Here is a 27,940-nt window from a genome sequence, read left to right on the forward strand (position 1 = left end):
CACAGTGTCCACTAAATTGTATGGACTGGGTTAAAGAATTCCTCAAAATATATCATAAAAATCCTGTTGAACAAATCTAAAATCTCTGCTCTTTTTTTAACAGGAATCGGCTCTAAGGATACGAAAACCAGCACAGGCCAAGACAAAAATGAAGCTGAACGTAACAATGAGGAGCTCAAGCCACCCAAGGAAGCTATTGATGGCCCTGACTGGAAGAAGGCTAGCAGTCAAGACAGGAAGAGCCCAGATTCCCTGCAGGAGCATCTTAGCGATCAGCAGAAGCGGCAGCAGCTCTCAGTTTCCGATCGCCATGTCTACAAATACCGCTGCAACCATTGCAGCCTGGCTTTCAAGACGATGCAGAAGCTTGAGATACATTCCCAATACCACGCCATTCGTGCAGCCACAATGTGCAGCCTCTGCCAGCGCAGCTTCAGGACATTCCTTGCTCTTCGGAAACATCTGGAGACCGGTCACCCAGAGCTAAGTGAGGCCGAAGTCCAACAGCTCTGTGGGAGCCTGCCTCTAAACGGCGACATTGTTGAGAGTGAGATGAGGGCTCTGGAAGAGGCACATGCCTTTGAAAACGAACTAGACAAAGAGGATGAGCTTGACCAAGAAGGAAAGGCCAGTCCCACTGGAAGTGATAGCAGCTCCTTGCTTGATGACATGGGTTCAGAGCCAAAGCGTACCTTGCCCTTTAGGAAAGGTCCAAATTTTACAATGGAGAAGTTTTTAGACCCCTCACGTCCATACAAATGCACAGTATGCAAAGAGTCCTTCACCCAAAAGAACATTCTTCTCGTTCACTACAATTCTGTCTCACATTTACATAAGCTAAAGAAAGTGATCCAAGAAGCCTCAAGCCCAGTTCCCCAGGAGACCAGCAACAATGTTGACAACAAACCATACAAATGCAATACATGTAACGTTGCTTATAGCCAAAGCTCAACCCTGGAGATCCACATGAGGTCTGTGCTTCATCAGACAAAAGCCCGAACAGCCAAAATGGAGTCTAGCAGCAGTACTGGCGGTGGGAGCAGTGGAAGTACTTCAGCTAGAAGCCCCGTTCCACTCAATCAGGGAAACACAGATTCTGCAGGTGCACAAGGATCCTCCAACAAAGAAAACACTGTAGATGCCAAAGAAGTTACCATGAAGCAAACTACTGATCACATCTCTGTGCAGCCCGCGCACCCATCAGCTCAGTCACAAGCACAGCTTCAAATGCAACTCCAGCATGAGCTTCAGCAGCAAGCTGCTTTCTTTCAGCCACAGTTTTTGAATCCAGCTTTTTTCCCCCACTTCCCAATGACACCAGACGCCCTGATGCAGTTTCAGCAGCCCCAGTTTCTATTTCCCTTCTACATTCCCGGTGCTGAATTTAACATTAGCCCTGAGCTTGCATTGCATTCAGCTGCATTCGGGATGCCTGGCATGACAGGATCGTTCCTAGAAGATCTGAAGCAACAGATGCAGCAACAACACCAACTGGGCCAACAGCAGCAGCTTCAGCTCTCACAGCAGCAAGCCCAGCACCAGGCCTCCCAGTCTCAGATGCAGCAAAAAGCACAGCAGCTGAGCCATAGGCCTAAAACTGAGTCCAACCACATGGCTCTATCTGAGATTCAAATGTCTAAAGATGCTGAGGAACATTTAGAGAAACATGAGAGCAAAGCAAAGCAGGATTTAGCTACTGATGGAGATAGCACAAAAGAGAATAAAGATTCCAAAAAGCCTACATTTTCAGAACCTCTAATTCCTCCACCACGCATCATCTCAGGAGCAAGAGGTAATGTGGCCAAGGCACTACTTGAAAACTTTGGCTTCGAACTGGTAATTCAGTACAATGAGAACAGACAGAAAAGCCAGAAAAAGAACAGAGAGGAAGGACTGACTGAAAAACTAGAATGTGGAGTTTGTGGGAAATTGTTCTCCAACATACTCATTCTTAAAAGCCATCAGGAACATGTGCATGGCCAGTTTTTTCCTTATGTGGAGCTTGAGAAGTTTGCCCAGCAGTACAGGGACGCATATGACAAGCTGTACCCCATAAACCCAGCATCTCCAGAAACTCCACCACCACCCCCACCTCCTGCTCCAGTGACTACGCTCCCTGCTTCCACATCAGTGGGGAGGTCACAGACACCATCACCTGCACCTCTACAGATTCTTCAACAACCACCACCTCCCCCTCCACCCCCACCACCTCCACAACACACTGCACCTCCTCAAGTCCAGCTCCCTGTTTCTCTCGACATGCCAATGTTCCCACCACTGATGATGCAATCAGTGCAGCACCCTGGGCTACCCCCACAGCTTGCACTGCAGCTTCCAACAATGGACTCTTTATCTTCTGACCTCACACAGTTATGTCAACAACAACTGGGACTAGATCCAAACTTCCTGCGGCAGTCTCAGTTCAAGCGTCCTCGCACCAGAATCACAGACGATCAGCTGAAAGTCCTCCGCGCTCACTTTGACATCAATAACTCTCCCAACGAAGAGCAGATTCAAGAAATGGCTGACAAATCTGGCCTTCCACAGAAGGTCATAAAGCACTGGTTCCGCAACACTCTCTTCAAAGAGCGTCAGAGGAGTAAAGATTCCCCTTACAATTTCAGCATTCCACCCATGACCACACTGGAAGATATCAGACTTGAATCCCAAGTAAACATGCTGGAGTACTACAGAACTGATGCTACGGCGAACAAAAGGTCATCAAGAACACGTTTCACTGATTATCAGCTACGAGTTCTCCAAGACTTCTTTGATACCAACGCTTACCCGAAGGATGATGAAATCGAGCAGCTCTCCACTGTTCTCAACCTGCCGACAAGAGTGATTGTGGTGTGGTTTCAAAACGCCCGACAGAAGGCCCGAAAAAGTTACGAGAACCAAGCCGATGCAAAAGACACTGAAAAGAAAGAACTAACAAATGAACGATACATCAGGACCAACAATATGCAGTACCAATGTAAGAAATGCAACGTAATTTTCCCCCGAATTTTCGATCTTATTACTCACCAAAAAAAGCTATGTTATAAAGATGAGGACGATGAGGCTGGAGATGAAAATCACTCTGAGGAATCAGCAGAGAACAATGAGCAGATTATGACAAAGCATACAGAGCCATCAAGACAACCTTTTATAACAGCAAGCAGCTCTGGCTCCAGCTCCCCCTTAATGCCATCACCTCGACCTGATGTAGGGAAAACCTCACCAAAACCTGAACTTCTCCATGAAAAATCAAAGGTTGGAGAAAATGCCCTTTTGCAAAACCCCAAAAGCTCGACTGATCTAAAATCTCCCAAGGCCTCGACCCCACAGCCCCCACAACAGAAAGTACCACAAATATCAAGACCCCATTCACAGCCCCAGTCTGCAGCTGTTCCTTCAAGTCCTCTGTCCATCGCATTATCTTCACTCAACAACAGCCTCCCCCCACAGATGCTACAGTACCACTGTGATCAGTGCAAAATCGCTTTCCCAACAGTAGAACTTTGGCAGGAGCACCAGCACATGCATTTTCTGGCAGCCCAAAACCAATTCCTACACTCCCAGTTTTTAGAAAGGCCAATGGATATGCCCTATATGATCTTTGACCCCAATAACCCCCTTATGACTAGTCAGCTCCTATCCGGAGCCCTGTCGCAGATGCCAACTCCAAGCAACTCTGGCCTTGCCTCCACTGTTAGCTCTAACGCCATGAAACGCAAATTAGAGGAAAAAGATGATGGCTCTCATGAAAAAGATAGCATTAACAGTGGTGAAGATCAGCACAGAGATAAACGTCTCCGAACTACTATTACTCCAGAGCAACTCGAGATCCTCTATGAGAAGTACTTACTTGATTCAAACCCAACACGAAAAATGTTAGATCACATTGCTCATGAGGTTGGGCTGAAGAAAAGAGTCGTCCAAGTCTGGTTTCAGAATACCCGGGCTAGAGAGAGGAAAGGGCAATTTAGAGCACTTGGGCCTTCCCAGTCTCACAAAAAGTGTCCATTCTGCAGGGCGTTATTTAAGGCCAAGTCAGCTTTAGATAGTCACATTCGTTCAAGACACTGGCATGAGGCTAAACAGGCAGGCTTTAGTTTGCCTCCTAGTCCAATGATGGCTCAAGAGGATGAAGGTCAAAGCCCTCAAAAGCACAATTTTTCAGACTATTTACAGATGGCCACAAAGACTGAGGTGAATGATAGTGAGCTTCCAACCGCATCCTCCACTCCAGTCAAAACGTCTGAGCTGGCGTTAAGAAACCTATTGAACTTATCTTGCCTAAAAACAGAAAACAGTGATGAACTTGATGGGCTTAACATGAGTTCCACAGAGGCCTCTTTTGATGCCAGCAAAATTGACTTTGATGAGACCTCCTCAATTAACACGGCCGTAAGTGATGCTACAACTGGAGACGAGACCAATAATGAGGTTGAGAATCTCACAATTAATGGAAGTGAGAAAATGAGTGAGAACAAAACAAACCAAGCACAACTTATGGAGCTAAATGAGGACAGATTCCTTTTCAGCATGGTTAGCCCATCGCAAAGTTTCTCTGGCAAAGACAGTGACTACTTCTATTGCAGAGAAGAGGACTTTGAAGACAATGCAGACAAGAGCGAAACTTCAAGTTTAGCAGATCCAAGTTCTCCCAGTCCGTTTGGAGCTGCCAATCCCTTCAAGTCTGCACACGCTGGCGGGGAGAGACCGGGCCACAAGCGTTTTAGAACCCAAATGAGCAACCTACAGCTTAAAGTCCTCAAGGCTTGCTTCAGCGACTACCGCACACCTACTATGCAAGAGTGTGAAATGCTGGGCAGTGAAATAGGACTCCCAAAACGTGTTGTGCAGGTTTGGTTCCAGAATGCCCGTGCAAAGGAAAAGAAATTCAAAATAAACATTGGAAAGCCATTCATGATAAGCCAAGGTTCCCCAGATGGGCCCAGGCCTGAGTGTATATTATGTAGAGTGAAGTATACAGCCAGACTTTCGATTCGTGACCATATATTCTCAAAGCAGCACATAGCAAAGGTGCAGGAAACCCTGGGGAACCAGGTTGATCGTGAAAAAGACTATCTAGCACCTACCACTGTCCGCCAGCTTATGGCTCAACAAGAACTTGACCGTTTGAAGAAGGCAACCGATATACTCAACTTGCCAGCCCAGCAGCAACCCTCAGTGGATAATAATGCACTTCATGGCCTTAGCCTGCCAACTGCCTACCCGGGAATATCTGGTCTCCCGCCAGTACTACTTCCTGGTGTCAATGGGCCATCCTCGCTTCCAGGTTTTCCACCAAATACACCTGGTGAGTTAGTATGAATAAATATAGTGTAGTACAACTTCATGAATAATTTATGCACTTAATGCCCCACAAGCTTGTGCTGTTAACGACTGTGACATGGATTAAAAAAAATAATTAATGCATGCATTCACTGCAGAGGAGTTTGGGTGTGATTGCTACATTTGCATTGCTTTCATGCATGTGCTATTCTTTTCTTGGTCATTATTTGTAATCGTTTTTTTATATAACAAGCCTGTGACAGTTTTGATCCATAACAGTAATATCAGAGATCTTTGCTTGTATAGTTTAGGAGTGATTCTGCAGTCAAATATTTCAATATTATCTATACCACTGTATTTCAGCTTTAGCGTCTCCTGGTGCTGGCATGCTTGGGTTCCCTACTCCAGCCACCCCTTCTCCTGCCATGTCTCTCAGCAGTACCCCAACCAAGTCTCTTCTTCAGACACCTCCTCCTCCTCCTCCACCCCCCGCACTTCCTCTTGCTCCTTCTCCTTTGGCAGCAAATCAGACTGAGCAGCACATAAAAGAATCCGAGAAAGACAAGAAGTTTGAGAAGCCCAAGGTCAAAGAAGCCAACACTGCCCGCCCCGAGACCCCCATCGTTAAGAAAAGGGAAAAGTCCTCGCAGATGATTGGCAAATTGGGAAGTGAGGCTCAGATGGACTCAGCACAACTGCAAGCACTTCAGAATGCCATCGCTGGTGACCCAGGCTCCTTCTTAGGTGGACAGTTCTTGCCTTATTTCATCCCTGGCTTTGCGTCGTGTTTCTCGCCCCAACTTCCTGGCGGAGTACAGGGGGGATATTTCCCTCCTCTGTGTGGAATGGAGAATCTGTTCCCCTATGGTCCCGCTATGCCCCAGGCGATCGCGGGGCTTTCCCCAACTGCCCTGCTTCAGCAGTACCAGCAGTCCCTCCAGGATTCCTTACAGAAGCAGCAGCAAAAGCAAAGCGAACACAAGCAGAAACCCCCCTCTATGAAGTCACAGCATAGCAACTCTGTCAAACCAAAAGAGGCTATCGAGAACAAGGATGATAAAGGCTCTTCAACAGAAAGCACAAATGGAGAAGCCCAAACAGATACCAAAAGTCCAGGCTTTCCAGATGCGTTTATCGTTCCGTCCATCAAACACGAGTTTATATGTAGAAAGTGCCAGATGATTTTCGCTGACGAAGACTCTGCGGCTCGCCATCAGAAGTCTTTCTGTTACTTTGGTCACCCGTTCATCGATCCGCAAGAGACAGTGCTTCGTAAGGCAGTGAGCAAGTATAACTGCGTAGCCTGCAAGGTGTCCGTCAGTGGGAACGAAGCACTTGGCCAACACCTTCAGTCCAGCGTGCACAAAGAGAAAACAATCAAACAAGCAATGAGAAATGCCAAAGAGCATGCTAGATTATTACCTCACTCAGTCTGCTCCCCTTGTCCTAACACCACATCTACCTCGCAGTCTGCAGCTTCTTCAAATAACACCTTGCCTCATCTCTCTCACTTGTCCATGAAGTCCTGGCCAAATATTCTTTTCCAGGCCTCAGCCAGGAAAGCTGCTTCCTGCCCATCTGCTTCTCCTCCTACCCTTTCCTTGCCTTCAACGGTTACCTCAACTTCGTGCAGCACCTCAGGGGTTCAAACCTCACTACCCACCGAAAGTTGTTCAGACGAGTCTGACAGCGAGTTAAGCCAGAAGCTGGACGACTTAGATAACACGTTGGAAGTGAAGGCTAAGACACCGTCTGGCCTAGATGGCAATTTCAATAGTATCAGAATGGATATGTTCAGTGTGTAGGAGTGAAAAACGGATCCCTTGCTTAAAAGACAAAAAAAAAGACTTTAACCGCAGTTCCAAAGTTTCTCTAACCCAAAAAGTTACAGTACCAAAAGATTGACTCAGGATTGTTTTTCCCATATTGATATGCTGGCAAGATATTGATTGATTTTTGTTATGGACAGAACTGTTGCAGATGCTTGACTGAGCTTATATTGTATACAAAAAAAAACAAGGAATAGGAAAACTTTCACAAGTTCTTTTGGAGCTTGATTCAAGCCAAAAATTCTCACGATAGCAAATTGCACCTCCGCTGGATTGATTTCCAAATGCTAGCATGTACTGTATGGGATAATGATCCAGAACTTTCAAAGAGAATTTCTCTTAGTTTAGTTAGGTGTAATTCAGTAGCTTTAAATTCTCAGGTCAGAACATAACATTTCTCATTTGTTGAAACAGCAACGAAGCCTGCTTATAAATGGCTTTTACCAAAACATGTCAAGCTTTATTGGAGGCGTTTCCTTGATGTGTGTAGTGTACCAAGAGACAATATAACTGTTCCAGGACAACGCGCATATCCTTTTAGTTTGCCCGAGTATGAATTTTACCACTGAGGGAATTTAGAACGGTAAAGTAAAATGTGTTGAACGCTCCCGTGTTTGCCAGTTTGTATTGCCACAAGCTGTATTTATATACAACACCCCTTTTCTTGTAGAATCTACTAATAATCTGTGCCAACTCTTACCTTCTTTCTTTTACCTCTCATCACACCCTTTTCTGAAGAGGTAATAATTCTAGTTTTGATAGACTCTCTTGAAGATTATGTGAATAGAACATTTTTCATTTGTGAATTGCTATACTGTTACGGTACTTGCTTGTGTCTGGACTATAGTGCACTTATTTTGTTCCTCTTTTTTTTTTGGTAGGCCATGTCTTAATTTAATAGATATCAGTTTTTGGTGTTTGTTTGTTTGTTTGTTGGTTTGTTTTAATTATTATTTGTGTGTAGGTCAGCAGCAGATTGGTCCACAATTGTTAGAAACCTTTTGACACCTAACAATCCAGAGACATTCAATTGGTGCATCCATGAAAGTAGTACTGTATACTGTAAACTGTAAAAGTGCAAGTTGGACAAAATAAGTGAAAAAAAACAAAGCTGCTTTAAAACGGGGCAAAGCTTTTGTTTTATCAAATGAAATTATTGTTTTTCCTATAAGACTGAACATAGTGTTACCATTACACACTGCCATATAGTGGATGGGCCATTTCTTCAATTTTTCTCTGGGCACTTCTCGTAAAGTCACCATTTTCCATCTTGTTTAGTGATACAAGTATTATCTTACAACGTTTTGCTGCTACTGTGTACATTTTTTTTTTTGAGTGTGTTTTCTTTTAATTTTCGTTTTTTATCGCTTGCCATACATTTCAGATTCCTACTAGACTGATTCATGAATTACATTGCTTTACTGTCTTCGTTTCGTTTTCGGCTATGTAACTTAAAGAATGTGAACGCTGTCAAGGGTGTTTAATTTTTTTACGGATCACTTTCCGGTTTTCTACAGTAGGAAAACGTGATTCATTCCAAAGTAACAGAAGGCATAATGTATGAAAGTAAAAGGCTTGTGAACAAAGAAAGCTAAGCTGTTGTACATATTCGTAGTTGGCTGTGCATGGTACAAATTTATTATTATGAAGAAATGCAAAAATGTATTGCTTTTGGTATTCCTATTCTGAGATGAACAAGTAGCATGTAATGCAACTGTTTGACAGGTTAAATCAAATCATGCTTAAAAATTGTTTCAAACGATGAAATTAAGTAACATTTCATTTTTAGTTTTTATTGCTGTACAGGTGATTTCTTTTGTTAAAGGTAAAATGTTACACTTTTTAATTCTTTTTTTTGTGGAATTTTTAATGTTCTTATTTGGATTCTTTTGTAATATTTTAACGCTTATTTTAATCCTGAAGACACTTTTTGATTGTGTTTCTCAAGAGACATCTTGGCCTCCTAAGGTGCAATCCTGCCTCTGTCCAAAACATGAGCGACTGTCCTGATTCCAAAGGCTTTTTGAACTTTTGAGCTTTTGCCTTTCCCTGAATGTGGAACAGCATTTAAAGACTGAACTGTCAGCTGGCACTGTGCGCTAAAGTGTTGGCTTGAACCAGAATGCTTCCCACACGAAGGAATGGTAAAGCAAAAAGAAAGAAAAAAAAAATCCCCAAAAAACAAAGGACGGTCCAATAATGTAATTGTACATAAACTGCACAGCAGCCAAAAAACCTTTCTACGGATGGATAGCGTGTCAAGCATAGGAGGACAGCCTTCTAAAGGTTGATATTAGGATTGTTCTTCTGGATTTCAAAGGGATGATCGAGACGTAATCATACTCTACACAATACGTACTTTCAACGCCTGGGTAACATAGGAAATGCACCCCATGGTTTTAATAAAAAAAGACGCCCCTATGGCTAAAACTTTAAATAAACTAAACCAAAAATGTTATTGATGTTTTATATATAGAGAGTAGTCTCATTAGTTTTTGTTACTGTAATGTTTGAGGTCTCAGCTGTACCGTATTACGGTAATAACATGGTTTTGAAACTTTTTTATTTTGTCACAGACCTGTTGTCATAGTTGAAATGACGTTTATTGTAGATGGTATTTGAACAACTTCTTCTGGAAATAGTTCATCAAGTATGTTTGTTGCTCATTGTTGTGATACATTAAAAACTGTATCTGCAAACCAATTTTTGGCGTGGCATCACTGTCCCTGCTTCCTTCCTGTTTCCCTTTGAAATTGTGCAGTTTCACCGTAACATTTTATATAAATCAAGAGTCTTTTTCATTTTTTTTAATATCAAGCTCTCATTGCAAGTGAGGTGGAGGTCAAATTATCCCTAAATCCATACTCGGAACATTTTTCATTTCACATGGTATGCCTTAACATATTATTGGGTTGTAATCTGGTTTTAGCCACATGCGTTGGATTATGGCTAGAAGTGTCACACGTAAGAGTCTTTCTGCAGGTATTTGTCTAAGCTTCTCCCACGGACCAGATAATGCCTATATAATGGATTATTCATAGATCTACTGAGCAAATCATCTAGCCGTGAGAGTTCTTGAAGTTTTAACTTTTCAGCATAGTCAAAAAATACTCTTGATATAAGTAAATGAACGAAAAAATCAATCCATGTATTTTCTCTCCATGCAACTTTTTTTACTCTTCAATCAACTTGGTTAGTTTTACCAAGCACATCCAAATCATTGTTTGCATTTTTGTCCTTATATCTGTTTTGTATTCCAACAGATGTTTCCCACAAATCTCTCGCAGCTCAGTGTTGAGGGACATGTGGATGTTATTCCTGTTATTTTTTCTGCGTCTGACTCTTCCACAGCATGAGGGTCAAAGTATTCTGTGATTGGATAGGGTTTGACCTTTGGGAGAACAATAGCAAAAGGCATTCCAGTTCTGCCCTCTTTCCAAACCTTCCATCTATCTTTCCACAGTTGTTTGCTGACATTTAAGACTCAGGAACCTATCCCAGTAGTTCCGTATGTATCCTGTGCTATGTGGTCTTTGCAAATCATGCTCTTGTTTTCCTCTGAAGTGAGAAAGGACATCCGATGGTAATCCGCAGAGGTACACAACCACTCGGGGATGTTTTGACACCTGTTCTTGTAAATGGGATTCATAACACATCATCATCGTCTTTACTGGGTTATTTCTTTAGATATCGGAGGGCTTTTACTGTCACTTCTTAACCGGCTGGAATATTCTGCAATTTATTTGAATGTTTATCTGTCATGAAGGGTTCCTTAAAATACTTGGAAATTCAATATCGCATCAGCCTAACAGATAATTAAATCTGTCCTTAATGGGATGTTTGTTGCATAATGGCAACACTTATACCGTCAGAAAGATGATACAGAGCAGATGTGTCGTATGCTAATGTTTATTGACACGTTTATGCTTGATATTTTCTCAAACCATTTGTCAGGTCTGGGGACAGTAAACTGAATAAAAAGTGATTGGATCTTTGTCTCTCCCACCACTGCAATCCCAAGTGTGGAATACTAATTCCTCTATTTGGTCCCTGAACTCAGGTCTTTCATTTTAAACAGATTCCACTATAATTAAATTCTGCACATGGGAATGTATCATTACTGCACGTTTGCCTAATTTACTGTTCTGAACATTACAATCCCAAGAAAATGCATTAGCTGAAAGATTTGTGTTATTTTCTTTGTTTTTATATTGTTCTTTATTTTTCCAAGACTATCTTTGCCATGACTCATATAATAACATTGCCAATTTGGAGAAGCAACAGCAACATATGTGACCCTGGATCACAAACCAGTCTTAAGTAGATCGGGAACATTTTTAGTAAAAGACAAAAATACATTTGTATGGTTCAAAATGATTCATTTTCTTTTATACCAAAAATCATTAGAATATTAAGTAAATACCATGTTACATGAAGATACTTTGTACATTTTCTACATTGAAGATGTAAAAACTTTAGTTTTGTAAATGGATGTCCTGCCACGGTGCCTCTGATTAACAACTTCAAAGGCAATTTTCTCAATATTTCGATTTTTTGAACTCTCTGATTCCTGAGTTTTAAACTGTTGTATTTCAGCCAGATATTGGTTAATATCAATACAAATCTTATTTATTTAGGTTTCGGATAACGTAAAAATCTCAATTTCGAAAAGTTTACCCATGAGACACACAAAAATGTCAAGGCACAGATAGAGATGAATTTATTTATAACTGGTGAACTTCAAATATTATTTAGCTCATTTGTAAGTCACTAAAATAAAAAGAGTGTAAAAAAATGTAATTCATCATCATTCAAAAGATCCAATAACAAAGCTTACAACTCTGTTTAAAACAGAATAATGCAATATAAAACGTTGAGAAATTGAACTTGACCTGCAGGAAAAAAGTATTTTTACAAGCACACATCTCAGTTGAGTTTAAAAATTGATAGTCTCCCAAATGATGAAAAAATGTATTTTTATGGATTGCTTGCTTTTCAGGCTTCGGTTTTTCCACGTTGGTTTAATCTTTCCTTTGTCTTTTCTCTTGCTCTCACCACTGATCATAAGAGCTATTTTAGAGTTTCTTCTTTGATTCATAAACCTGCTCTGTTTCACACACCTGTGTTTCATTTAGCACGCTGCACCTGAGCAGCCCCACCAGATGTGTGTTCATTCTCCGGGCGAAATTGCTCATAATTTATGCTGCTCTGACTTTAGAGGCCTTGTATTAATAGAACAATTCTGGATTTATGACATAGATCAATTCCCTTATTCCAGTTTTGCATTCATCGTCGGTCTTAATAATTGCCTTTGTGCCTTGATTTCAGGTGTTGAGCTTTTAGGTTTTAAACTAAAAATGGATACATTTGAAAGACTAGAAAACCTGATTTCTTAATTTTATTGGGTTTTGTGATGTATGATAGTTGTATCTAAACTATGTTCTGTAACATGAAGACCGATATAAAATGATTTGCAAGGAACAAGAGAGACCCCATCATTCACTCCCAACATCCTCCTTTAATGTCAAGACTTCAAACTTATACAATGCATAAAATTCCAGTTCATAATGTAAAGGAATGAAAATGAAGGGTGATGGAAAATAAATACACAAGGAAAAATGATTCCATTCCGTGAGTCAAACAATCTCCTCACATTTTCTATATCCATGTAGCCAACGTGCTCAACACAAATATCAAAGGAATGGGAGAGTTAGGAGAGCTGGGAGATATCTAAATAAGCCAGAGAGCTATACCTTTGAAACAAATGCTTGCAAAATAAGATGCCGTTTGGAACCCGCTGGGACTTTCCAGGGAGATTGTTCTGTTCTGTTTTCCGCGATGCTCAGAAAACCACTCCTCCCTGATGGCTTGAGATGAAGGTTGGGAGACACTATTGCTTAAGACAGATAAAACTTGTTGTACGATACCATCCCTCACAGAGAAATGTCTTATTTCCTTCTTGCAAACAATAAAATATTTCTCGGCTGATGTTCAATGCGTTTTAGTTGAGGCCATACATCTGAAGAAACCTTGTGAATTGCTGAACACCTGAGGCATTGACAATGTTTAAAGAACACTGCTCAGTTTTGCGGATTTGATATCACAAAAGAAAGCATCAGTGTTTCTGCTTTCTCTCTGAATGTAGAAATCTAGTTTCTGTATAAGAACGTCTGTGTTCTGCTTCAGACTGCGTTTATTTTCTACCTCAAAGTACACCTTCTGTTCGGAGCTCTTAAGATCACTGAATGGGAAAATGGCTTTTATAACTTTTAGCTTTAATGTTTCTTAAATCAACAAATAGTCGTGGGGATTTCGGCTGTGCGGCGGGAACGCTTTCTTCTAGCGGGCTGAAATGGCAGATGCTTTATCAAATCCATCAAACCCGAAGTCTGTTTGAATGCAAAATCTGTACACTATACAGATAGTCTGTATGATGCAAAAACAAATGTCCAACATAAACATCCACTAGGAATGAATATTGGCTAATGTTATTTTAAGAACTTTGTTTACAAACACCGCTTGTGATGTTACAATTGAGGGTTTGGGATGAGAGATCTGCTTAGTGGCTGAAGCCAAATATTACATTCAGATTTTTAGCCCTTGGATTATGCTTCGCTCTACTTACAATGATTTATATAGACAGATCAAAGTTAAGAAAAATCATATATACACATTAAGGAAATACATTTGATCGTAAGAAGTTATGACCGACAGTAAAAACAATAGTGTTTGCTCACAATATTATTTAAAGTTCTTAAAGGGATAGTTCACCCTAAAATAAAACTTCTTTCATCATTTCTTCGCCCTCATGTCATTCCAAACCTGTACTGTCTGAACTTCTTTATTCTGTGAGAAAGTAGACTGTAGAATGTTGATAGCCAAACAACATTGGCCTCCATTGACTTCCATTGTATGGCATCACTTTTTGTTGTCATCACTCTTGCCTAAATGTAAATGCACCAACCCACACATGCTTTTCAACGGAAGGTCATTTGGTTTTCACAGGTCATTTGGTTTGAGTGACATACAAGAGTTTGAAGTTTTAGGTGAACTGTCCCTTTAAGATGTTATTCAACCTACAGCTGTCTGTCACTGCTTTCTAAAATGCACTTTTCAAATCTGTTTTTGATTTTAAGGAATGGCAGCGCCTCTTTGAAAGTCTCTTTAGTAAAAACCGTGTCTGCTAAGAGCATTAAATATAAGTGTAAAGTCGTTTGGATTTGATTTTGTGAAGGAAGGTGAGACAAAGACCTAAATCCTTCTTTTAATTTTCTTCCAAAGAACGTACCGCTGGGACCACAGTGAATTGCGTTTGAAACTGCACCATACAATATTTGTATTTAATTGTTTCTTACACTGGAAACAACACTATGGTAACCGCAGTAAACATGTCATCTTTCATCACGCTTGAAATATATTTTAAAAAGTATTTAAGCAGAGGCTTGAAGTTTTATGTGCGCTGGGTTGTTTTCGGAAATAGAGCTAATATCATACTTAGTGACGGAAAGGTGGCCGGGTACCACAGGCCCTTTCAATGTGTGGGTATGTAACTATTAATTCTATCATTTACATTTCAAATCACAAATTCTGAATCAATTCTTTGTTCTGAGTTTAAGTTATTTATGTATCAATTGATTGATTTTGGAGTGATGTAAATATTTTATTAAAAGCTGTTTTGATAGTCAGCACCCGGTCTGGTTTTCCGATTCTACACATCTCATCGTGGAGCAGCCACATGCATGTTACTGACTTCTTCTGGCACAATGTTATTCATTTATTCATTGCAAAGATGTTGAACAAGGGGCCAACCATTGTGTTCCAGGAGAGCCGTTGTGTGTGTTTTGGCAGCGTCTGTCTGGCGGAGCTGAATTCTCTCTGCATATTTACAAAGAGCACAGCCATATGTAAATTACAAAGCAGAGCATCACACACACGCCGATGCTACACAAAAGCCCCTCTCATTTCCAAACATGGAACTTGGATTACAAGCATTTTCCTCTCTAACCTGTTTACCGCTCAAAGAGGGCGACTCAGATCTGTAGGATGAAGGAATCACAGAAAGTTCAGATTTGCTGAGCTCAAGTGATGTCATTAGTCAGCAGGGACCTTTTGCCATCCTTTCATGCATTAATGCAGATACCATTTGAAATATTGATATGACGTCTGTCGGTCCAATTTGTTGAACTGCAAACACGTTTTCAAGTTTTTTTTGCTTTTAGTAATTATTTTAAAGTGTTCTTAAAATTCAGCTTAATTCTTTAGTCACAGACCTATTCGATTTCAATGTTGTCAGTTATATAAGTTGTAAGCTGTACGTACCACAAAAAAAGGATGTTTAAAAAAAAAGGAAATTTAATGTTTTAAAATAATTATGTTGTTTAAAGTTCCATTTAGTGCAACAACAAGATAAATATTTAGATTGCGATACTATCGTGAACCCAATGTTGTGTTTTGTATCAAACCATGAGCAAAGATGTGGATACAGAATTAATATAAAATATAATAAAAAATATCAGGACAAAATCTATTTTTAAATAGACACAATTATTCATACTTTTCGTCTTAACACTATATAAAATGCATTACATTTATCACAGAACAGTGTGAAAACTTACCCCATTCTGACATACTTTTGCACCTTCTGCTGTTTCTTATGAGTCTCAAGTTTGATGAGAATCCTTTATTAAAGAGTGTATTAACACACAAGGTTTGTCTGCCTTCTCATCTGTGCACCTGTGAGTCACAGTGTCTTCCTGTTTACATCCGGACAACATCATTAATGCACCATTTGAGGTTTATTTTTTTGAACGTGTGCACATTCTGTTATGACTGTTTCTTCCACTTCTTCCCTTAAAATGCATCTTAATCATTATATGGAACTTGAGTCATGGTCACAGACAGTTGTCAACACCTCTGATGTGTATGCATTGTTTACTCAGAGATTTGTGGGTAATGCGGCCGTGCCGTACACTCATTACAACAGCATTAGTCTTTCTGGAGCCCTGGCCTGATCTTGTACACATCAAGCCGGCACATTTGCCTCTGATTGCCATAACAACCCTCACAAACCCTGAGGTCCTCTCCGGCTTTCATCATCTTCATTATTTTTCTCTTTTTCCTCGTGGTGTGTGTTAGGGCATGTGCCACACTTGCATTACAACTTCACCGCAATGCACAAAACATACGGATCTTACATAACAAACAAAAGTAATGTCTTGTTTGTTTACAGAATCATGTCTTTTTTTCTTTAGGAATATATTGCATCCGTGAGATGTATTGTTTTCCGTCACGGTGTTCAGTATGGGCTGAAACTGATAGCTGAAGTATAAAAATGAGTAAAGCTACAGTGTGTTTTGATTCATTTTACATCCGAAAGAAAATATGTGTAGAAGCTGCGACTGATGTATACCCGAAAGTACATCCGACTTAATAACGCATCAGTATTTAGACACCTGAAATGATTTCAGTGATGGATTCCTGCTGGCAGAAATGCTTTCAAAAGAACAGGAATTCAGAGTGAAATGAGATTTCTTGGAAAAGAATGGTACGTACGCTGTCTGATTGAGAAAAAAGAGACTTGTTGATGTTTTTTGGGATTCATTTTTATTCGTTTTAGACTGTTGTTTATTGGAAGCTTAAATCTAAGTCACTCTGTCAGTGTTTTGAACAATGAGATACAATGGCTGTACGGTGAAACAGCTTCATATATTCAGAAAAGGGGCTCCGGCAACCAAAACAATAACAGTTCATGGCTGTCTGATGTCAACAAGATGGCAAGAGAACAAAAGTAGTAAAACAAAATAAAACAAACATTGATGTCAGTAGACGACAACTTGAATGCCAAAGAATGATTTAAAAAGATGGCATTGATAACAAACAAATGTAGATACTTTCTACAAAAATAATCATATTTTTACACAAAAATAAACTATCTTTCAGCATTAAAATATGTGTATAAAAACATGGATGTACAATGTATACCAAATATACAAAAAGGTTTGGCAGATACTGTTTATAGTTTTGTAGATATAGATTAAGAGATGTACATGTACATCCAATAATGCATTTTTATAATAAGAATATTAGTGAACTTAGAGAGTACTGTTTTTTTATTTGTTTTTCTTTTAAGGATAACATTAACATTAGATATCTAGATAGAGGGACGATGACATTTTACATTTCTGATAATAATTCAAGAGTCATGTCAGTGGCTGACATTGAATACATTTAACCATCACGAAGGACCAGTGCATCTCTTGAGAGTTTTGCTTTATATTTCCGCTCAACTCGGTAGTTCTGAAAAACACGCCCGGTTCCTTCTTCAGCTCTGTTGTTGCCATATTCAAATATTCATGGTCAGGACTACCTGGTGTCAACGAGAGGATGTCGAGTAATTGTTGCACTCCATCTTGCTCAGCTACCGGGTCTGAGGAGAAGCGTGGTACTTCACCAACACTGCATTACGACTGAACAGGTGAAAATAACCATAAAAATGCAAAATTACTAGACACGCAACCATGGCATGGTGAGGTTGGCTCTTTGTGATGAAGCACCCGGCCCCCCAGAGCTGAAATTCACAAATGGCCTTTCGCAGGAAAGATGGTGTGGCGTCGTGGGCTTGGCTGGGCGGACGGCTATAAATCACCAAGGGGTAAAGGGTTTTTAATGCAGCACTCTGCGCTCGCTTCCTCCATTTTCTGTCACGGCACAGTAAAAGATGAGAGGCCCGAGGGAATACCAGCCCCCGAGATGCTCCGAGCAGAGCTGTAGGTCATGCTGTGTGCCTCAATGGATAAATACATAAAAACATGCAGCGATGCAACTCGGGACATAAACGCCGCTGCGAGATATAAATGCACACGCATTTGTAAAGTTTCTAAGAATCACTATTCAAATCTTTAAGATGTGAAAAACGTCCATCATTTCATATTTACAGTTTTGTAATGTCTTTGTGATGCCGCACTTCACGTTCCTGTTATAAAAAATCACGTGCTGTACAAATATAATGCAGATCCTTCGGAATAAAACCTCTGTTTCTAAATCAAACACAATGTAGTCTAGATCGGCACACGGAAGAATGAAAGAATAATTTTGTCTTTTAATACGGGTAGAAAAGATCGCGCACGGTCCCAAATTGCTTCAGAGCCTCAGCTGTTGTGAATGCAAAGCAATCACCCGGGGCATATAGAGGCGGCCAGCTCTCGTACAAGTGCAGTGTCACCGCTCTCTTAAACATGGGCCGCTGCTTTAGAGATGGAACGATATGTTGGGTTGACTTTCATTGTGGTGTGTTGACAATGACCTCTGAAGAAGCAAGCTTTGGACTGAAACACACAAGAAGGTATGTCATTCATTGGAGAATAGATCATATTTTGTCATGCTGTTTTTCCAACATTGCATTTTATATACCTCTATTGTTTATCCCTTATAATAATGCAAAGGTTCACACAGTTTGTAAAAAGAAATGATAACATGCATTAAAATCAATCGCCCCTCTTCGACTTGTACTTTTATGTTTAGTGCGGAATCTGCAAACACAACAAATTTGGTTTCGGGGGTTAATCTCTGTCGACACGTCTGCTTCTGTGATTTCCAGGTGAAGTTCAGACAGATTCCTTTTGCAGTATGGTTTCCATGGAAACGAGGAAATGATTTTCCTGGCCAGCTGCATCGAAATGAACATCTGTATGTTGTCATTACCGCACAGGTGATTTGCAGGCTAGATGTGTTCAGCTTATATGCGGCAGACGTATTATAAACAGCATCTTTTACGGTCACCTCCGGCATGTCATGTTGCACATTCTGGAGTATCGCATTTTGCTTTAAATATTTAGTTGCATTTCTGCTTCCTAGACATTGTAGCGTACAAGTCTGTTATTATTTATTTAAAATGCATTTCCAGCCATAGGAAAATCCCATTCTCAGTATAAAATGTAATGACTCGGTATCTTTTAGAAAGGTATTACCAGATAACATAAGATTCCCTCGAGATGGCATGACTGTCATTAGGGCAAAAGTTAAACATCTTGAGATGCCTGAACGCCACATTCATCCATGTGCAAGGTTTCAATCAAACTTGCTATTTGATTATCAAAACTTTCAAAGCACGTTCGATTCGTCCTAAGCCGCAGGAAATTCAAGAGGACATCTGGAAGGATGTCTGTAGATTATTTGCAATTTTGTGTGTAGTAGACATCAATGAGAGGCTTGCTCAGACTTTGGCTGGAACCCGCCTCACCTCAGGCTCATTACGGCGCAGACTTGCCCACAATCCCCCTTTAATCCTTGTTGTCGTTCATTCTCGCTTTAAGACACTCCAGTCCGGCACGGCCAAGGAAGCACACAGGTATTGGCTTTTCCTCCAAGGCATATATAGTCTGTCTTTGTAGTTCTTTACATGAGTCCGTGAGGCTATCAGTTACCGTGCCAAACTCATTCCCTTCACCTCATACGGTACCAGCAGATAATGTGCCAGGCTTGCATTCATTAGCATCAAGCCAAAATAGAGAATTTTTGCAAGAGAGAGAGAGAGAGATAGAGAGAGAGAGAGAGAGAGAGAGAGCGAGGGAGGACCTGGCATTGTCCATTTCAGAGCATCTCTTCAAATGGGTACTTTTATTTATTTAGTCTGTTCTATTTTTGACTATATTACACTAAAAACGGTCCTGGCTGCTTTTAGTATGTCTACTTTTTCAAAACATTTTATTCATTTGTTGCATCTCCAATCCATAATAAAACTCATTTTTATATGTCAAAGACTGAAATAAAACTTTAATACTGATAAATTGTCTAAATATTATTTTCCACAGAAATTGCAAATGTCACCGAGTTCAATATAGCATGATAATTCTTATATTGTTTTTTATATATTACATATTTTAGCAATGTTATTTTTATACATTGCATGACGTATTTTTAAAATAATTATATATTTCTCAGACATTAGTAGTTAGAAGACGCTTGCTAAATGTCAGCTATAAAATTAGCCCAAGCAAGAAAAAGAAAGATTTTTTTGAACATCCATAATTTCCGCCACAGATAGAATTGTGATTTCTGATGTGGTGGCCAAAATGGTTCAGGGAAAAACAACAATTCTTATGATTCATGTCCAGTATGTCCACTGTTGCACATTGTTAGAAGACAAACTAGACTAGTAAAAGTGCACAAAGTTTTTTATTTCTGAAAGTCCAAAAGTTCCTAAAGAATGGCCCTTAAATAAGACCAGGGCTTATGGTGATACTTCAATGCATTGATGCGCTTTAAAAGCATCTTCTAATGCGAGTTCAGCAGTTTGACAGAAATCAGAAACCAATTCAATTATAGCAAGAGATACAAATTCCTGTTTGTTCCGATCGTCCAAAGTGAACCATTTATGTTGAGAAATCAGTGGGTGTCGGGAAATATATAAATTTTTTGTCTCATTGATTCGCCGCATGCCCAGTTTATAGTGCAAATGCTCTTCCAACAGTGAAGAAACACAAATAATTGGCCACTGTTGACAAGCCGTGTTAGATTTGCTTTTTAACTGTGAACTTTAGGTGCTCACATATAGTAAGGAGTCGAGAGTAGAAAGCCAAACATGGGAACTGGCTGAAGTATTTTATGTTTGTTTTTAAGGACTTTTGCTGTACGCACAGGCATGCAGACACAAAATCAACCGACTACACGATCATTGTATTTAACCCAGACAGCCGATTTTCAAAGACATCTTTTAGTATGCCGTGAGCTATTTCATTAAGCAAAGAATGGCTACAAAGTCTGAGTATTAGTATTATGAAGACTAAAATAGAGCTTCAAATCTATTAATCATAGAAATCAATGCCCAACATCAAAGGATCAAGAATTTGGATTGTAATAAGCAGGAGAACTCATCAAAGTGTGAATCATACCCCCTCCTCTGTAACATCCAGTCCGTGTGTAAAAGCATATGGGCAATTTGCAAATTAAATGGCGTCAAAGACTGAAGATTTCATAGCTGATTGGACTATAAATGAGATTTGGAACAACAGATGAACTAATACAAAGAGGGTAAAATGCTTATGATTCAACTCACTGTGTCTATTTTTATAGCTGCAATCCATGATCTTTGCCCCTCTATCACCATCTCAACCTAAAACAAAATTGCGGGATACTTACATGGGCTAAAATGATCCATTATCAACCATTATTATAAGCTTACTGTTGTGCATCAGGAAAAGGAAACTGTTTTAAACATTGATTTTACTGTTTATTTAAAAACAAACACAAAACAACAAAAAAAGCCACAGCTTTATATAGCTTTGTGAAATGCACACAGAAAGCAAATCCAAAAATTAGGCAAAGACTTCAGCATTGTGCATGTACTTTTGATCTTAAAAGTAATGTCCAAACCGAAATAAACTCGCTCTCGGATTTATTCGTGGACCTGCCTAAAGAAACAGAACCATATGTCGTGCATATTGTAAATGTGCGACCGTTACTGGAGGACATTTCCAGAACAGTGGCGGCTAATTCCTTTAATCCTGTGAAACAAAACAAAGCTTACAAATCTATTCTGTTTCACATTAAATCTCTTTTGAACCAAGTGCATGAGTAAACTTGGATAGTAGAGTGAGAACTAGACTTCTTGGTGGTCCTGTGTATTCGACTGTACGCATAACATCAATGAACGCACACGACGGCAGAGTAGCGTGCCACGTTCCAAAAATTTGTCTTTTGGACAGCACACATTATTAAAGCGATTACAAAATATAGAAAACCACAGGACCCCAAGAAGTGACTGATTGCCTTCACAATGGGCAATTAAGTCAATGTGGTCAAAAAGAAGAAAATGAAGTGAGAGATTCCAGCAGGCCTGAGCACATTTGGATGTGTTTGGCCCGAGGCATGGCTCACTGGAGAGGGTTAACATTAGAATAAATACCCATCTTTGCCGTCATTATGAAGCTTAGAGCATAATATGCCTGAAATGTGCATTGGTCCTACTTGGGTTTGTTACAGTTTACTGGCGTATTAAGAAGGCCAAGGAGATTATAATGGAACGTCTGTCAATCTGCATCCAACCCAACTACCCCCCTGGTGCTATCACGGCCTCTCCTTGATCTTGTGCAAATTTTTCACTTCATAGGGGATGAGGGGAATTGGATCGTGCAGGCAGTTGAGCAAAGGGTTGTTTTGATGTTTATTCATTTGCTCGGCGTTCCATCTGAGAACGCAGAAAAGTGGACCTCTGATAGGCGGTTTTCATCCAACTTTAATGAGGATGAATAAATTAGCGACACAAATGATGTTGTTTGAGAATTTTACATCATTAAGTTTGTCTCCAGTCAGTCTTTGTACAAAACCCTGCATATTTCATGGCAACAAATACTCTCGTTTGGAAAAAAGGCACGGGATGTACGCTTTCATCAAGCAATCTCTGTGATCGACTCAAATGTTCGACTTGAAACACACATACGGCGGAAGATCTCGAGATCAAGTCAATCCAAGGCGATCCTTTGGGAACTCAACTCTGATGCAACTCAGTCATCTCTATCTGAAGCCCGACCGGCTCCATCGTTGCCGCATCCGCACCACATTTAGGGCAGGTGAAGGAGATGTCGGCGATGGTGTGGCTCTTAAGGCAATAGTAGCAGAACACGTGGTTGCAGCCGATGGAGTGAGGCATTGTGGGCCACTCCCTGCAGATGGCACACTCCGTGCAGTAGTTGATCTCTGTACGTCCCTTCGACTCATTCAGAGGCGAGAACATGGTGGACATGTAGACCTTCAACTTCCACACGTTGACAAAAGGCAGCAGGAAAATGAGGAACTCTGCAAACCCGTGCCACAAAATCTCCCGGTTCAGAAATTGGAAATTGACGTCCCTTGGTCCTTGGGGTCGGATGAATACAGGCTGCACTCCCAGCAATCTTTCTGTTAGGGTAGGAAAGGTTCCTCTCTGAAGGAACAAAAGAAAGTTGACCAAGCTGGCCGCTTTGGTGAGCCCCATTACAACAGACAGCATTTTGCGCGCTTTGTGGATGCTGGACTCCGCAGGGTGGTTAAGAAACAAGCTATGGGAACGTTCCTTCAACCATTTTTCACCAACAGTGAGCAAAGCAAACCAAAGCTTCTTCTGCCGGCTCATGGGCCTGTATTTATGACCCGGCACACGAGCATCCTTGTATCGTATATTGAGCAGCGATTGGCCCACGGTGGCGCTGTTGGAGTAGACGGTGAACCTCCAGAGGAGAAGCTGCAGCAGGGCCTTCAGTTCTGGTTCCACGGGGGTTAGGAGCCCGGGCTTGAAATGCTGGAAACATTGGGTGAACTGTGACCAAACGAGCTGTTCCAGTGCGCCATCCAGTTCAAAAGCATCCAGCTGACTGATTCTCAAAACCCGAGATAAAGGGCTTGGGCCGGCGGATGGCTTGTCACCTCCAGCTCCAGCTACAAGCAGAAGAAGCAAACGTTTATGCGATTTTGCATCTCAGTTTAAATCACTTTTCACATGTAAATCCCATCCCAAATTCTCTTTTAGCTGCGCAGGGCAGAGGCACAGGAGGTGTTATGCTGTTTCCCCTTGAGATTCGGTCTGAGGACAAATCACATCACAGGAGATTATCCCAACAGCACAGGCTCCGAAAGGCAGTAAACAGCCGCTATGTGGAACTTCTTTACTTTGAGGGCTTTTATATAGAATCTTAGAATTGTGACGTTTGCCGATTTTTCACAGAATACGTTTCTATCAGGCGAAGTTTATCTCTTTAAATGCGATGGTTAAAAAATGAGAGCCACGGGCTGGGGTGACCATCTCTTGGCTTTCAATGCATTCGAGGACTGGATTTGGACAATATGTGAAATAAACTGGCTTAAAAGAAATCTTCAAGAAAATTCTTTATTTCAGACGTTGGGCAGCATTCGTACCATATGCATTTTTCGACTGAAAAGTAATTAAAAGTTTCTTGTCACTTTGTTATGATGCCATAAGTGGAACAAACAATGAAAGCATGCAAATATTTACGTAGGGACTGTGATGTAATATAATTCATTATTAATGTGCTCAACGTCTCTCCATGTGTTTCACAGGAGCCGTTCGATAGTTTCTCAGCCTAAGAAAAACCCTGCATTGCATTGCGGCACTCAACCAGGTGAGACAAATCAAAGCGGCGGGCCACACTGGGGATACGGCTTTTCCGTCTTCTCTTCACAGGGTTTTATTGAGCAGTTTACAAGTTATGAATGAATATGTTTTATTTGAGAACATAATATTGACAGCAACTATCAATAGTAATGTGACTATTGTCAAGGGGCTGTCAATAGTAATGTAATTATGATTTAGAGGTCCACACAGATGTTAGCTCGGGCAAGTAACATCTCTTGTAGGACTGCTATCAATATCAGGATTACTATTGACATGTTCTTTCAGACTCAAAGTACTTGCCAAATATATAACAACTAGACACTTTTGTCAATGTTGACTGCCTATAAAAATTAAGCTTTTGAATGTACAGGGCTTTGACCGGAGAGCTGAAAATCTATGCGTCTTATGTAATCGGCCAAATTCGTAATCAATGACTGTGTTTACCGCTATTGTAATCCGAAGACCTGGCCTACCCGGAAGCACTGGGATTCACATGCATTGATATACAGCTTAGCTAGTTGCGATAGCATATAAAATAAAGATGTTGATTTTATACTTATTTATATGTTAGTATCTCCATTTTATGTATAACTAGCTGAAAATAACTATATATAAAAAAAATGATATATTACAATATATGTATGTATGTTAAGGGGTTTTCAAACTGGGGTGTGGGGACCCCCAGGGGGCCTCCAGAAGGTAGCAAGGGGTCCGCCCAAAAAATGATAAAAGTCCACATTGTTTATCTGCTTTTTTTGCTATTGATAGTTTCCAGAATTCTTTATATTTGAATCTTTCCGGTGACTTCTCTTTTTTGGGACTGAAAGTGAAATTGTTGCAGAATATTTAGGTTTAAAAACAATGTGTTGTCTTTACAAGATCCTATTTATCTAACAAATTTGAAATGTTTCTTTACACAGAAAAAATATAGATTGATATATATTTTAGAAAAGGGGGTCCCTCACAAAAGGTTAATCATATTTGGGGGTCCTTGGGATCATAAAGTTTGAAAACCCCTTTGTTAGGGCATTCTTATTTGCTATATATATTTCAAGAGAATATGCCTGCTTCGTTATTTATGATGTTGAATCAACCTCCCTCTGACAAAGAAGCAGAATTTCTAGTAAATCGAGCTCATCTTCGGGCTGCAAAATGGATGGGGAACGCGCATATAAGGTTATATCAGCCGAGTCAAGGTCCTGACAAGCAGCATTAAATGACAAATGCCTGACACCAGCACGGGCTATAAAACATGTTCTCCTGAGGCAGCCCACTGGAGGCACAGGCCTGCAGTTCTGCAACTGATAAGCTGGGTCACAGTGTCACCTTGGGCTTAGCATTACAAGGCAGCAGGCCATGGAAATCTTGCAGCCAGTGGACATTTGGAATACATTTTTTAAAGAAAGCATTAGATTTTGTGACCTTGCCGTAGCCTTTGCACCTTTGGCGCTTGTGGGAGAATCTTATATAAGATATAGATGGACAGATATTATACGATTATAATTAAATTAAAATAAAATATTTTTATATATTATAAACCACAAGGATATGATTTTAAATTTCATTAAAAAATAAATATATCTCACATTCATGAGTTCATATAACATGCTTTAGGTTGCCAAATAAATGTTATTTATACGTTTAAATTGGATTTTATTTATATTTGATTCCTATGTTTTTCTTTATACTTTTTTTACAACTAAGCAACATAAAACTCTTAACCTTGAAGTCTAAAGCTTCCTCTGCCGAATCATTCACCTGATTTAGGTTACCGAGCTCCCGGCGCCATTTTCAGCTGCCAGAAGAATGAGCCAGTCTCCCTGTCGTACGTTTAACTTTTAACTCCGTCCCAGAAGTATCTGTTTTATTATGAGAATTGATGGGTAATTCAGTTTCTGAATTTTAAAGGTGATGTCATTCTGAAATGGGATTACAGGATTGCTAAAATATCCGTCCTGTGACCATTCTAATTGTTCTACGTCTGTATCATAAAATATGAATGTCTGCAAAAGCACTCCAGGTTTAAGGTCCGGCCTAATGATTGCCCCATTTCCCTAATTACCAATGAGTCGCAGGAGCCACGCTCTAACAAAACTTCAAGTCCATGAAACATTTTTCGAAGCACGTCTGACGCAAAAATATGCGTTGCTAAATCTCATTTGCGCAAAATGTAAATTATTTAAAAGAATCAATTGAGTTTGCAAGTTCGAAGGTGGACGATTTAAAGCCTTGAGTAATAAGTACAGAGTTGGGCAGAAAAAAAACAGCTTAAAATCTCATGAAACATTTAAAGGCTGAGCCAGCAGGAGCAACTCAACAGTTAATAAATGAGCGAATTGTGAAGATGCATACTGCAGTGTACAGCGGGCATTACGACTGTGCTGTCCACATAGAGCATCTGTTTCAATACACTTGTCCCATAATTTTTCACCACCTTTATAAGGTGATGCATTTAATAAAAGATCAATCATTTATTAACAAGAGGTTTTTTTAGAGGAAGTAACAGCAAACACACCGTTTTCAATCAATGGCACACATCCTAATCACATCTTTTAAGACATTTTTGAGAATTGCTTTTCTTCTCACCCTCATCCAGATTTAGTTTACCACTGTAATGTTATATCATATTAATTGTCTCCGTGTTTATCTAGAATCAAGAATTTATTTTTTCCAAACATGTCATAAAGTGTTAAGCTCAGGTTCACATTGGCAAAACAAACTGACAATAGTCTGCTTTTCAAATCTTAATCTATTTAAACGCCACACCGGCACAAATCTATAGACAACCTTTTGACCTGGGCTGAGATCATACTGCAGTCTGACTTGAACCCCATTCATTATGTTAAGTGTGCTATGGGCACTTAGACCTCCATCAATTCTACAACAATCCACTGTCCTAATTCTGCACGATGACGCAATCTCTCTAACTTTAGCATGCAAAACTGTACCACAGTACTCTTACTTTAGTAACAAGGGAAATGACAGAAACCTTTTTTTCCTACAGTACAGTACATCGCAAACCTTTAAAATTACTATATTATTTATAATTTTAATAATCGTATTTTTTTATTTGAAATTCGGGCCAATTATTTATTATGACAGTGGTGGCAAATTATACCACTGTATTACTTTAACAAAATTTTAGTAAGGATGTTTTAATCACAATTTGTATTACTACAGTATTACTACAAATGTCATAACTTATACAAAACTAAAACTGTAGTTACTGTAGCAAAACAATGGCTGAATCTCGTATGTAGAACAATGAAAATATAATTTCATAAAACAAAACACGTTGATTTGTGTGTCATGAACAGGAAAAGATGTAAAATAACGTATTTGACAAAAATAATAATGTGCAGTTTAAAAAAAAAAACTCACATAAGATTATAAAGCTTCAAACAGAGCAATACTGACATTAATAACTTCCGATATAAGTGTAACTACACCGATGAACGCTCTTTAAAATCAGTGAAGAAAACATTAAATCACGCACATAATTACACGCGTAACGTTAAATCTATTAAATCTAATATTATACTAAATCAATAGGATGTTGTACTGCACTGACTCGTCCTGCACTTTTAAACTATATAAACCTTTCGCACAGCTTTATTAATGTCTGAATTAGTATTGTATGGGAGTCAAATGTAAAAGAGTTACCCATGACAGTTTATGGTTCCTCCGTCGCTTCCGGGTTATGTTGTTAGACTCCTCCCTGAAG

General features: G+C 39.9%; 2 protein-coding genes across 5 annotated transcripts in view; one reads left to right on the forward strand and one right to left on the reverse strand.

The window, feature by feature from the left end:
- zfhx4 (zinc finger homeobox 4) overlaps nucleotides 1–9,815 on the forward strand; it is a 72,766-nt gene extending 62,951 nt beyond the window's left edge. For all 3 annotated transcript variants that reach the window (XM_056738005.1, XM_056738004.1, XM_056738006.1), the window contains 2 exons: nucleotides 104–5,308; nucleotides 5,647–9,815. In XM_056738005.1, coding sequence (XP_056593983.1) covers nucleotides 104–5,308; nucleotides 5,647–7,088 — 6,647 coding nt within the window. In that variant the 3' untranslated portion in view covers nucleotides 7,089–9,815. The remainder of the gene's footprint in view (nucleotides 1–103; nucleotides 5,309–5,646) is intronic.
- Nucleotides 9,816–17,122: 7,307 nt separating this feature from the next.
- On the reverse strand, nucleotides 17,123–27,913 carry pex2 (peroxisomal biogenesis factor 2). 2 transcript variants are annotated; one of them, XR_008905522.1, is made up of 3 exons: nucleotides 27,880–27,913; nucleotides 21,166–23,522; nucleotides 17,123–17,578 (listed from the first exon to the last, which is right to left on the reverse strand). XR_008905522.1 is itself a non-coding variant. In XM_056739070.1 (2 exons), the coding sequence occupies exons 1-2, from the start codon at nucleotides 27,881–27,883 to the stop codon at nucleotides 22,597–22,599; spliced, it is 930 nt and encodes a 309-aa protein (XP_056595048.1). In that variant the 5' UTR covers nucleotides 27,884–27,913; the 3' UTR covers nucleotides 20,980–22,596. The 2 variants fall into 2 exon arrangements, 1 of the variants encoding a protein (XP_056595048.1); XM_056739070.1 differs by lacking the exon at nucleotides 17,123–17,578 and having other exon boundaries at nucleotides 20,980–23,522.
- Nucleotides 27,914–27,940: the final 27 nt, after the last annotated feature.

The sequence above is a fragment of the Triplophysa dalaica genome, chromosome 23 (genome assembly GCF_015846415.1).
Source record: "Triplophysa dalaica isolate WHDGS20190420 chromosome 23, ASM1584641v1, whole genome shotgun sequence".
Taxonomy (NCBI): Eukaryota; Metazoa; Chordata; class Actinopteri; order Cypriniformes; family Nemacheilidae; genus Triplophysa; species Triplophysa dalaica.